We start from the raw sequence: 11,316 nt of genomic DNA, 5'->3' as shown, positions 1-11,316 counted from the left end.
ATGTTTGGAAGGACACTCAATATGTATCTAGCAAATATGTAGAGTACCCTCTGGACAGGGTGTGGCTACTGTCTATACTGTTAGTCCATCAGTCCTGGTTGATACAATGTATCATTCACTAGGACTGAGTCGAATGTGCTCAAATTTTGCCCAAAACGCTTTCCAAATTTTCCGCCTCTTTCAGTGTTCCTAGGCATAGAATCTATGTCCTAGGTTAGCAACATTTATAACTATTATCTTGGAACATTTCAATCAGTGAATATTCTATTATAATTTATAGTATTTCACTACAAAGTGAGAGAGTAACGATCCTAGGAGCTATGAACAATGTAGCTGAGTGCTCTACTGCAGTTTGCAGATTCTATTGACTGCTCTATTAGGGAGTATCGACCTATTTTCATGGAATTAAGTTTCATAGTTTGAAATATCCACTTAATATGCTAGCATTATGCTTTTTGCATATTTGACGCAGGCCTATCAATCACATTCAGACATGCATTCAGATGTCGTGCTTCCCCTGCTACCTTGAAGGTGCGGCCGTGCCAGACTAGCTAGCTTATCCAGTCCATGAGCAGCTGCACAGTAAAGCTCTGTCACAGGAAAAAATGTGGCATTTCCTGTAGCAGGATATGTGCAGGAAATTTACAGGACAGGTGACATTTCCAGCACATATCCGGGAGATGGAAATGTACAGGATGTGCCACTTTCAAAAATGTCAATATTCCTTGACATTTTTGAAAGTGGCATTTCCTACAAAACTGGAAATCACTTGGAAAGGTGATATGTACAAGTACAGGAAATGTGTCAGAAATTCAAACAGAAAATTTCCTTGACATTTCCTGTACCGATATAACCGCCGGAAATGTGGTATTTTTTGCTGTGTGTTGAGTGAAATATTTGAAACGTTATTGACCTGCGTCTAATGGGGTGTATGACGTAATAGGGCGTAGCTTTTTGGAAAGTGAGCCACACCATAGATATTATATACTACGTACCATCTATGGCCACACCTATTTAAAAACTGTGCTGATATAGAAGTGCTCGACAGTTGCGTTACAGGCGAATAAACCAAACAATGACTGCTGTAGCGTACAAACAGTTCTACGCTAAACTAGTGAAGACACTACCAATGAATGATGTCAGTTTCATTGCAGAGTTATACTCGCGTGATCTCCTTCCTGGTGATGTTAGAGATGAAGTGAAGTCAAAAGCTACACGAGCAAGCAAAACAGAATATTTTCTGGATAACGTGATCGAGCCATCTTTGGAGAATACTTTTGGTAGTTTTAATAAGCTCCTTAAAGTGATGGGGGATAGTGAGTATAATGATGTGAAGGAGTTGGCCAAACTGATTACAACTAGATTGTTGGAGGGAGAAGTGAACACTGATACTGGTTAGCTGATGTGATTGCTTTGTAGCGTGCTGGAATGTGTTACTGTACTCTACAGGTCTCCATTCCACCACATGTGACTACACTACTAAGAAGAAGACATCACCACTAAATGAAGCAATTGAAACTGTACGGGCTAGATATCTCAGACAACGGCCCATCTCCAAAACCAACTGGCCAAAACATCATGTGATCCAGTATGTGAGGTTGGCCCTTGTGGAGAAGGAAGACCTCACTATAGGAGACGATAATTTGAATGAGATAACTAAATTAAGTCTACAAGGTGAAGTAGATAAGATCTTGAAGAGGAAGGAGCCACTTGGTGACCTAAAGGACATCTTCAACAAGCCTTGTCCTCGACTGATACTAATAATGGGAGCCCCAGGTGAGTATTACAAAGTATTAGTAGTAGTGATGTAATATGAGTTGTGTAGGTATAGGCAAGACGACCCTTGCCAATGAGATCTGTGTGAAGTGGGCCAGGGATGGATTTTTAGCAGAAGATTTTGATCTTGTGTTGTTGATTCCATTAAGGTCAGCTCATGAGAAAGCTGTTGAAGAAGTGATGGTGGAATACATTGGTGGAGTGGAGGCATATAAGCAGGTGATGAAGTTAAAAGGAAAAAGATGTTTGATAATTTTAGAGGGACTGGATGAGATTGCAGTTAATCGTCAAAACAGTGATGATTTTTTTGCACGTGTAATACAACGTTGTACACTACTGGAACTAGCAACAATACTGATTACATCAAGACCTCATGCCTGTAAAGATGTTGACACTGGCAGGACAGTGGAAATCATAGGATTTGGTCACAATGAAATTAAAGAATTTTCTGAAAAGTCTTTTATGGATACCCAAACTGTTAAAGAATTTGAGCTACAACTGAAAGAGTTCCCACACATTCACAGTCTTTGTTATATTCCGATGAATTTGGTAATGATTATACGAATATTTCAGACACAGAAGAAGCTTCCATCAACTGTTACTGAGTTATATAAACTTTTCTTGATAATGACACTACAAAGAGAAAGGAAAGGTGAGAAGCCATATGAATTGGTTTTAGTTGAGGAATTACCATCAACCAGTGTGGAGAAGTTACACAGGATGTTGGAACATATTCCCAAAGAGGTTATAAGAACTGTTTTTATCCTGAGCAGATTGGCATTTCGTAGCTTCTTCGACTGGTACAGCAGCAGAGAAGAAATATTCTCCAAGTATAAGGACCCAAAAATCATATTCACAATGAAGGACCTCATCCAGTGTGGTATAGAGGTGACAACTGACTGGGATGGATATGGTTTGCTGAAAGTTGAAAAAATTGAGGACATACCTGTTGACACTAGTATGTACAATTTTGCTCACCTTACCATTCAAGAGTTTTTGTGTGCAGTTTACATATCAACATTGTCAGACCAAGAACAACAGCGTATACTGAGTAAACACTTTGATGATTATCCTAATGTGTTTGTTTTCTTGTGTGGACTAACAAGATTAGTGTCTCCTGGAACATCACAATTTGTTTACAAAATGTTACAAGGTCGTTATGATGATAGAGTTGTTACTGCAGTAAAATGTGTTTATGAGGGACAACAAACTAGTACACCTCAGTCAGTTACTCCTTTTGAATTGAATTTGAATTATACTACTACTACTTCGAAGCCATATGACTGTCTCTGTGTCTCCTATGTATTATCATGTTATCCAGTGATAAAGTTGAGTATGAGATCATGCCATATTGGAGACACTGGGGCAGAGATGTTGATAAAACATTATCCCAACAAGAACAACAGTGGTCATGTACTACAAGAATTGATCCTTTATGATAATGGTCTCACTGTGACTGGAGTGGAACATGTGGTGAAGATTGTGATGAAAAGTTAGTCCCGCTATTAACTGTTGATATACTGTGTGATGTTTGTGTGTTAGTGAATTGACAACACCTCACTGAGCTGTATGTGTTTGTAATGTGTACTGTTATCATTATACAGGTAGTGCCTCATTACGAGTGTTAAATGTTGGTGGTAATCCTATCAGAAATGACGGGATATCACTGATAGTAGAACATCTCCATGGCCTGACTAAACTGAGTGTGTACAATTGTGAATTATCAGTTAAAGGTACTATATAGTGTAAAATGTAGTGTTATACTGTATACAGTGTATGTGGAGTATTTGTAGGATGTCAGTTTTGTGAGGTGTTGACCTTTTCACTGTTTAATTTCACCAATGACTACAAGTCCAGTTCATACAGAACTAATGTTACACATGTAACTTTACAAAACTGATGTTAACTACACATACATTAGTAAAGTGTGAGGGATTTCTCCACATTGTGTTGTTGTTGTTGTGATGTATTTATATGGTTGCCGTATAATTGTTAAATATTGACAGTTACAAATTGTTTATAATCACTACAGGTGCCAGTTCTGTTGGCAGATTTTTGAAGAATTGTTCCCTACAATACCTTAACATGAACGACAATCCTATTAATGATGATGGGATATCACTGATAGTAGAGGGACTCCAGTGTAACAAGACCCTCACTAAACTGTATGTGATGGAATGTGGATTATCAGCTAAAGGTACAACATGTAATAGTTGTAACACTGGTGGGAATGGTTTACCTGATATGTACACACTCACCCTTGGGCCTCATGTGTACATGTCAGACAAAACACAACCACATGTGTTACAAATAACATGTTTCACTTCATTGAAGTACTGGAAACTACAACACAGTACTGAAGTAGTACATGTGGTACAATCAGTAACTTACCAAGTGTGTCACATGTACTAGTTCACACTAACACATTGGTGTACATGTTTGGTATAGGTCACACTTTCCCAGAATTTATTTTTCATATTGCAACATTATTTGACGGCAACTTACAACTTTTATTGTTTAACTAAGAAATGTGTAATGACATTCTTTGTCATTATGTATGAGTATAAAGGAGCTTGTTTGTGTGTCCACTAATATTTTCACCTTGAAAGTTTCTATGGTAACAGAAAGGTAATGGATGATCTGATACTTCTCTACCAAATTAGGTCATTGTCAATAAATTGTGAAACTTATCCCTCATGAAAACATGAAGTAATTGTTATTTCTACTGATCACTACAGGTGCCAGGTGTATTGGTGAACTACTACAAGAGAATACTGTACTAGAAGTGCTTTGGATGGGAGGGAATAATATTGGTGATGATGGCATCACTATCATTGCAGAAGCCCTTGTTAAGAGCAGGATCAGGGAACTGCATGTATGGGAGTGTGGTATTACTGTTACTGGAGCAAAAGAACTAGCCACAGGATTATCACTCAACTCTAGTATTACAGTATTAAGTGTGCAGGATAATCCCATCACTGTGAAGGGAGCTCGTCTGATACTACAACCAACAATTGGTAACGGAGTGTGTGAAAAAGTATGGATAGATGATGAATACAAGGAAGACAATGAAGTACAAAAGATGATGAATATCCTGTACACCAGACAAAAGGTAGACACTGATATAACATGGTATAAGTGTTGTCATGGTTACTAGGCCAAGAGGGATAACAACTCTAGATCTACTGATGATGGAGAAGACAAGGGGTTAGTGGTTGATATATGTCATTATTGTTACCATGGTAGCTACAGGTCAACAACATAATGTAACTGACCACACCCTTCTGGATCAGGTGAGCTGCTGTTATCTTGTACACGACTACTAAATTATAAATGTGTTCTCTTATTATCTGTAGGAAATTTTTAACACCAGTGAATACAAGAACATGCAACATTACTTGAAATAACATAAAATTACGTGTAAAAATAATTTACACAATTTTTGTAATCATTTAAATTCATTTTAGTGGAAATAATTATTAATTTTGTTATCTTTCGGTATCATAATATGTGACCTAATTTTAGAAAGCCATTGATATACACACAATAGTACTTTTGTAACAAAACGTATTCAAAAACAATAGGTAAACAATGCAAGCTTCAGAAAAAATTTATGCAAGTTTCATTGTTCCAGATCTTGTAGTTGTAAACCGATAGCCTCATGATCAGATGTGCAGAGTTTGTATGGGTTCATGTAATAACTACATTGTCTCCAGAGATGCCATCACGACAACATGTGCACAACCAGCCCCACACATCTCTTACAAATACACATCAAATATGCTCAAATTCTCTCAGAAATTTCCCAAACTTTTCACCTATTGTGTTCCCATTATGCTCCTAGCTAGGGTAGCAACATTTCTTAGAATAGTCTTCTAATCAGCTGCAGTGAATGCTCTATTAGAGTATTTCACTAGCAATGACTGTTCTATTATACTACCACAATTTCCACCGACTGTTCTATTAGGGAGTATTGATCTATTTTCATGGAATTAAGCTCCATGGTTTGAAATATCACCTAATAGGTCCATTATGCTGACATAGCACTCCATGCTTTTTATTATGCTGACACAGGTCCGCTGAATGGACCACATACTCTATTAGAGAAATTGACTGTTCTATTAGAATATGCTGACCTTTTCCTGTGACAATGAGTAGTCACTGATGTATTTTCCTGTACCTTCACAACTAGTGATTTACAGTATAACACACTCAGCTGTGACACTTAACTGATTAATCCACCAGTTATTTTTATATAAATTCTGTTATTGGTTATTTTTCTCATAACTGATCCATAATATTTTCACTCAAAAATGTATGGTTTGGGTACTCTTTTCATTCTTCAACATTGATGTAATGCTTGTTGCAGGATTGAACCTATGTGCTATGACTTGTTGCCTATTACTTTGGCCACTACAAGTATAATCAACTACAAATTTTAAGGTGCACGTAGCTTAAATATTAAGTACACCATAAAAATTAAAGAAAACTTCATAAAGTTCAGTTAACCGGATAACTGGCAGTTATGATTTGCCCAGTAACCAGTTATGATATTCTGTCCAGTTTCACAACTCTAACACACTCCCAGTATTAGGTTTGGGCACCTGTTACAACATAATAGGCTGGTGTACTCATTAGATAAATTTTACTGTAACTGACAGTGTTAAGTTTCTTACAGAGGCTTTCAGTAGCCATCTTGGAGGTCAGCTTAGAAATTGGTAATTTCATGAGAGAAGTGACCATCACTAACTGAACAACCATCAACCAAGTGATCAGTAATGGAACCTCAACACTTTGGGACATATAGGTCTCATATTTGGTGCAATAATAGAGATTTTCCTCTTTCATAGGTGGTAAAATGTGACTTAGAATAGTTGTAGTAACTTAGCTCACTGCAACCCACATCCTCAAAGTCATGATAATGACTAAACACAAGACTAATGAGATATAAATAGAACTTGCAGATTTCATACTATATTTGGATACACATTATAAATAACACATATAATAAATTATCATTTATAAAGTGAGTGGGGCTGTAGTTCCTAGCACAGCAGCTAAATAACACATTTACAGGATACAGGGAACCATCATCTACCTACCAATTTGTTTACAAAATGTTACAAGGTCGTTATCGAGTTGTTACTGCAGTAAAATGTGTTTATGAGGGACAACAAACTAGTACACCTCAGTCAGTTACTCCTCTTGAATTGAATTTGAGTTTGACTACTTTGCAGCCATATGACTGTCTCTGTGTCTCCTATGTATTATCATGTTATCCAGTGATAAAGTTGAATATGAGCTGGTGCCATATTGGAGACACTGGGGCAGAGATGTTGATAAAACATTATCCCAACAAGAACAACAGTGGTCATGTACTACAAGAATTGAAATTTTGGAATAATGATCTCACTGTGACTGGAGTGGAACATGTGGTGAAGATTGTGATGAAAAGTTAGTCCCACTATTAACTGTTGATATACTGTGTGATGTTTGTGTGTTAGTGAATTGACAACACCTCACTGAGCTGTATGTGTTTGTAATGTGTACTGTTATCATTATACAGGTAGTGCCTCATTAAGAGTGTTAAATGTTAGTGATAATCCTATCAGAGATGACGGGATATCACTGATAGTAGAACATCTCCATGGCCTGAATGAACTGAGTGTGTACAACTGTAAATTATCAGCTAAAGGTACTATATAGTGTAAAATGTAGTGTTATACTGTATACAGTGTATGTGGAGTATTTGTAGGATGTCAGTTTTGTGAGGTGTTGACCTTTTCACAGTTTAATTTCACCAATGACTACAAGTCCAGTTCAACTAATGTTACACATGTAACTTTACAAAACTGATGTTAACTACACATACATTAGTAAAGTGTGAGGGATTCCTCCACATTGTGTTGTTGTTGTTGTGATGTATTTATATGGTTACCATATAATTGTTAAATATTGACAGTTACAAATTGTTTATTATTACTACAGGTGCCAGTTATGTTGGCAGATTTTTGAAGAATTGTTTCCTACAATACCTTAACATGCATAGCAATCCTATTAGTGATGATGGGATATCACTGATAGTAGAGGGACTCCAGTGTAACAAGACCCTCACTAAACTGAATGTGGGGAACTGTGGAATATCAGCTAAAGGTACAACATGTAATAGTTGTAACACTGGTGGGAGTGGTTTACCTGATATGTACACACTCACCCTTGGGCCTCATGTGTACATGTCAGACAAAACACAACCACATGTGTTACAAATAACATGTTTCACTTCATTGAAGTACTGGAAACTACAACACAGTACTGAAGTAGTACATGTGGTACAATCAGTAACTTACCAAGTGTGTCACATGTACTAGTTCAGACTAACACATTGCATGGTGTTTGGTATAGGTCACACTTTCCCAGAATTTATTTTTCATATTGCAATATTTTTGATGGCAACTTACAACTTTTATAATTCAACTAAGAAATGTGTAATGACATTCTTTGTCATTATGTATGAATATAAAAGAGCTTGTTTGTGTGTCCACTAATATTTTAATTACCTTGAAAGTTTCTATGGTAACAGAAAGGTAATGGATTATCTGACACTTCTCCACCAAATTAGGTCATTGTTAGTAAATTGTGAAACTTATCCCTCATGAGAACATGTAGTAATTGTTATTGTCTACTGATCACTACAGGTGCCATGTGTATTGGTGAACTTCTGAAGGAGAACTGTACCCTGAAAGTCCTTTACATGAATGATAATCCTGTTGGTGATGCTGGTATATCGCAACTAATGGACAGGCTATGCCTTAACACTACACTAACTGAACTGAGTGTGGAGAACTGTGAAATATCAGCTAAAGGTACAACATGTAATAGTTGTAACACTGGTGGGAGTGGTTTACCTGATATGTACACACTCACCCTTGGGCCTCATGTGTACATGTCAGACAAAACACAACCACATGCAATGGCGGATCCAGGATGGGGCATTTGGGGCAAATGCCCCCCCCCCCCCCCTCTCCATCTTGTGGAGGAACTAGCCATGCTTCTGATTAAAACAGCTAGTAAATTTTATGTCAGGCCAACCGAGATCAGTTTAAAACTTATGAAAATATGCACATTTTACTAGCATTTATTACAAATTCACCTGAGACCAAAGCGAACCGAAGTCAAACTAACTGTAAAATAGTCACTCAGCACCTTCGTGCGTACTAAGCGCCTCTAAAAATAATTATCGTGTTGCTGTTATTTAAGACATTCAGAGCCTTTTAAACAGTTTTAAGACTTCACAACCATCTGAAAAGGCCAAAATGGCAAATATCAACAGTGAGACACCACTAAGAGGTGATTATTTGCTGCTTAAAAAAGCAGCACTGAACTATAGAGAATATGGTTCTCCCCATGCATGCAACCACCTACAACTTACCCTATTTGTGCCCCTCCCCTAGCCAGCTCCTGGATCCGCCCCTGACATGTGTTACAAATAACATGTTTCACTTCATTGAAGTACTGGGAACTACAACACAGTACTGAAGTAGTACATGTGGTACAATCAGTAACTTACCAAGTGTGTCACATGTACTAGTTCAGACTAACACATTGGTGTTTGGTATAGGTCACACTTTCCCAGAATTTATTTTTCATATTGCAACATTTTTGATGGCAACTTACAACTTTTATAATTCAACTAAGAAATGTGTAATGACATTCTTTGTCATTATGTATGAGTATAAAGGAGCTTGTCTGTGTGTCCACTAATATTTTAATTACCTTGAAAGTTTCTATGGTAACAGAAAGGTAATGGATTATCTGACACTTCTCCACCAAATTAGGTCATTGTTAGTAATTGTGAAACTTATCCCTCATGAGAACATGTAGTAATTGTTATTGTCTACTGATCACTAGAGGTGCCAGGTGTATTGGTGAACTACTACAAGAGAATACTGTACTAGAAGTGCTTTGGATGAGAGAGAACAATATTGGTGATGCTGGTATATCGCAACTAATGGACGGGCTATGCCTTAACACTACACTAACTGAACTGATGGTGCAGGACTGTGGAATATCAGCTAAAGGTACAACATGTAATAGTTGTAACACTGGTGGGAGTGGTTTACCTGATATGTACACACTCACCCTTGGGCCTCATGTGTACATGTCAGACAAAACACAACCACATGTGTTACAAATAACATGTTTCACTTCATTGAAGTACTGGGAACTACAACACAGTACTGAAGTAGTACATGTGGTACAATCAGTAACTTACCAAGTGTGTCACATGTACTAGTTCAGACTAACACATTGGTGTTTGGTATAGGTCACATAGAATTTATTTTTCATATTGCAACATTTTTGATGGCAACTTACAACTTTTATAATTCAACTAAAAAATGTGTAATGACATTCTTTGTCATTATGTATGAGTATAAAGGAGCTTGTTTGTGTGCCCACTAATATTTTACCATGAAAGTTTCTATAATAGCAGAAAGGTAATGGATGATCTGACACCTCTTCACCAAATTAGGTCATTGTTAGTAAATTGTGAAACTTATCCCTCATGAGAACATGTAGTAATTGTTATTGTCTACTGATCACTGCAGGTGCCAGGTGAATTGGTGAACTACTACAAGAGAATACTGTACTAGAAGTGCTTTGGATGGGAGAGAACAATATTGGTGATGATGGCATCACTGTCATTGCCGGAGCCCTTGGTAAGAGCAGGATCAGGAAACTGGATGTACGGAAGTGTGGTATTACTGTTACTGGAGCAAAAGAACTAGCCACAGGATTATCACTCAACTCTAGTATTACAGTATTAGGTGTGTTTGATAATCCCATCACTGTGGAGGGAGCTCGTCTGATACTACAATCAGCAATTGATAACGGAGTGTGTGAAGAAGTGAGTATAGATGGTGAATACGATGAAGACAATGAAGTACAAGAGATGATGATTATCCTGTACTTCAGACAAAAGGTAGACACTGATATAACATGGTATAAATGTTGTCATGGTTACTAGGCCAAGAGGGATAACAACTCTAGATCTACTGATGATGGAGAAGACAAGGGGTTAGTGGTTGATACATGTCATTATTGTTACCGTGGTAACTACAGGTCAACAACATAATGTAACTGACCACACCCTCCTGGATCAGGTGAGCTGCTGTTATATTGTACACGATTACTAAATTACAAACGTGTTCTAATATCTGTAGGAAACTTTTAATACCAGTGAATACAAGAACATGTAACGTACATTACTTGAAATAACAAAACATTACGTGTAAAAATAATTTACACATTTTTTTTGTAATCATTTAAATTCATTTTAATGCAAATAATTATTAATTTTGTTATCTTTCGGTATCATATATGTGACCTAATTTTAGAAAACTGTTGATATACACACAATAGTAGTTTTGTAACAAAACATATTCAAAAACAATGGGTAAAAAACACAAGCTTCAGAAAAAATTTATGCAGATTTCATCGTTCTAGATCTTGTAATTGTAAACCGATAGCCTCATGATCAGA

At 37.0% G+C, this 11,316-nt stretch overlaps 3 protein-coding genes across 4 annotated transcripts; all 3 read left to right on the top strand.

Moving 5' to 3' along the window:
- Positions 1 to 1,000: 1,000 nt before the first annotated feature.
- On the top strand, positions 1,001 to 5,277 carry LOC136240223 (protein NLRC3-like). Its single transcript, XM_066031143.1, has 9 exons — positions 1,001 to 1,394; positions 1,450 to 1,776; positions 1,826 to 3,268; positions 3,381 to 3,509; positions 3,809 to 3,973; positions 4,515 to 4,888; positions 4,934 to 4,983; positions 5,029 to 5,069; positions 5,133 to 5,277. The coding sequence occupies exons 1-8, from the start codon at positions 1,076 to 1,078 to the stop codon at positions 5,039 to 5,041; spliced, it is 2,820 nt and encodes a 939-aa protein (XP_065887215.1). The 5' UTR covers positions 1,001 to 1,075; the 3' UTR covers positions 5,042 to 5,069; positions 5,133 to 5,277.
- A 1,616-nt stretch (positions 5,278 to 6,893) lies between these two features.
- Positions 6,894 to 10,108, top strand: LOC136241312 (protein NLRC3-like). The gene is made up of 6 exons (XM_066032507.1): positions 6,894 to 7,230; positions 7,343 to 7,471; positions 7,765 to 7,929; positions 8,472 to 8,688; positions 9,685 to 10,051; positions 10,100 to 10,108. Exons 1-6 carry the CDS (start codon positions 6,894 to 6,896, stop codon positions 10,106 to 10,108), a joined length of 1,224 nt encoding a protein of 407 aa, XP_065888579.1.
- A 191-nt stretch (positions 10,109 to 10,299) lies between these two features.
- Positions 10,300 to 11,148, top strand: LOC136240234 (leucine-rich repeat-containing protein 74B-like). 2 transcript variants are annotated; one of them, XM_066031160.1, is made up of 4 exons: positions 10,310 to 10,756; positions 10,802 to 10,851; positions 10,897 to 10,937; positions 10,998 to 11,148. In XM_066031160.1, the coding sequence occupies exons 1-3, from the start codon at positions 10,439 to 10,441 to the stop codon at positions 10,907 to 10,909; spliced, it is 381 nt and encodes a 126-aa protein (XP_065887232.1). In that variant the 5' UTR covers positions 10,310 to 10,438; the 3' UTR covers positions 10,910 to 10,937; positions 10,998 to 11,148. The 2 variants fall into 2 exon arrangements, with proteins under 2 accessions (XP_065887231.1, XP_065887232.1); XM_066031159.1 differs by having other exon boundaries at positions 10,300 to 10,756; positions 10,802 to 10,937.
- The last annotated feature ends 168 nt before the right edge of the window (positions 11,149 to 11,316 follow it).

This window comes from Dysidea avara, chromosome 12 (genome assembly GCF_963678975.1).
Source record: "Dysidea avara chromosome 12, odDysAvar1.4, whole genome shotgun sequence".
Classification (NCBI taxonomy): domain Eukaryota; kingdom Metazoa; phylum Porifera; class Demospongiae; order Dictyoceratida; family Dysideidae; genus Dysidea; species Dysidea avara.
Note: the sequence above shows the minus strand (reverse complement) of the source record. Positions and strands in the feature narration are given on the sequence as shown.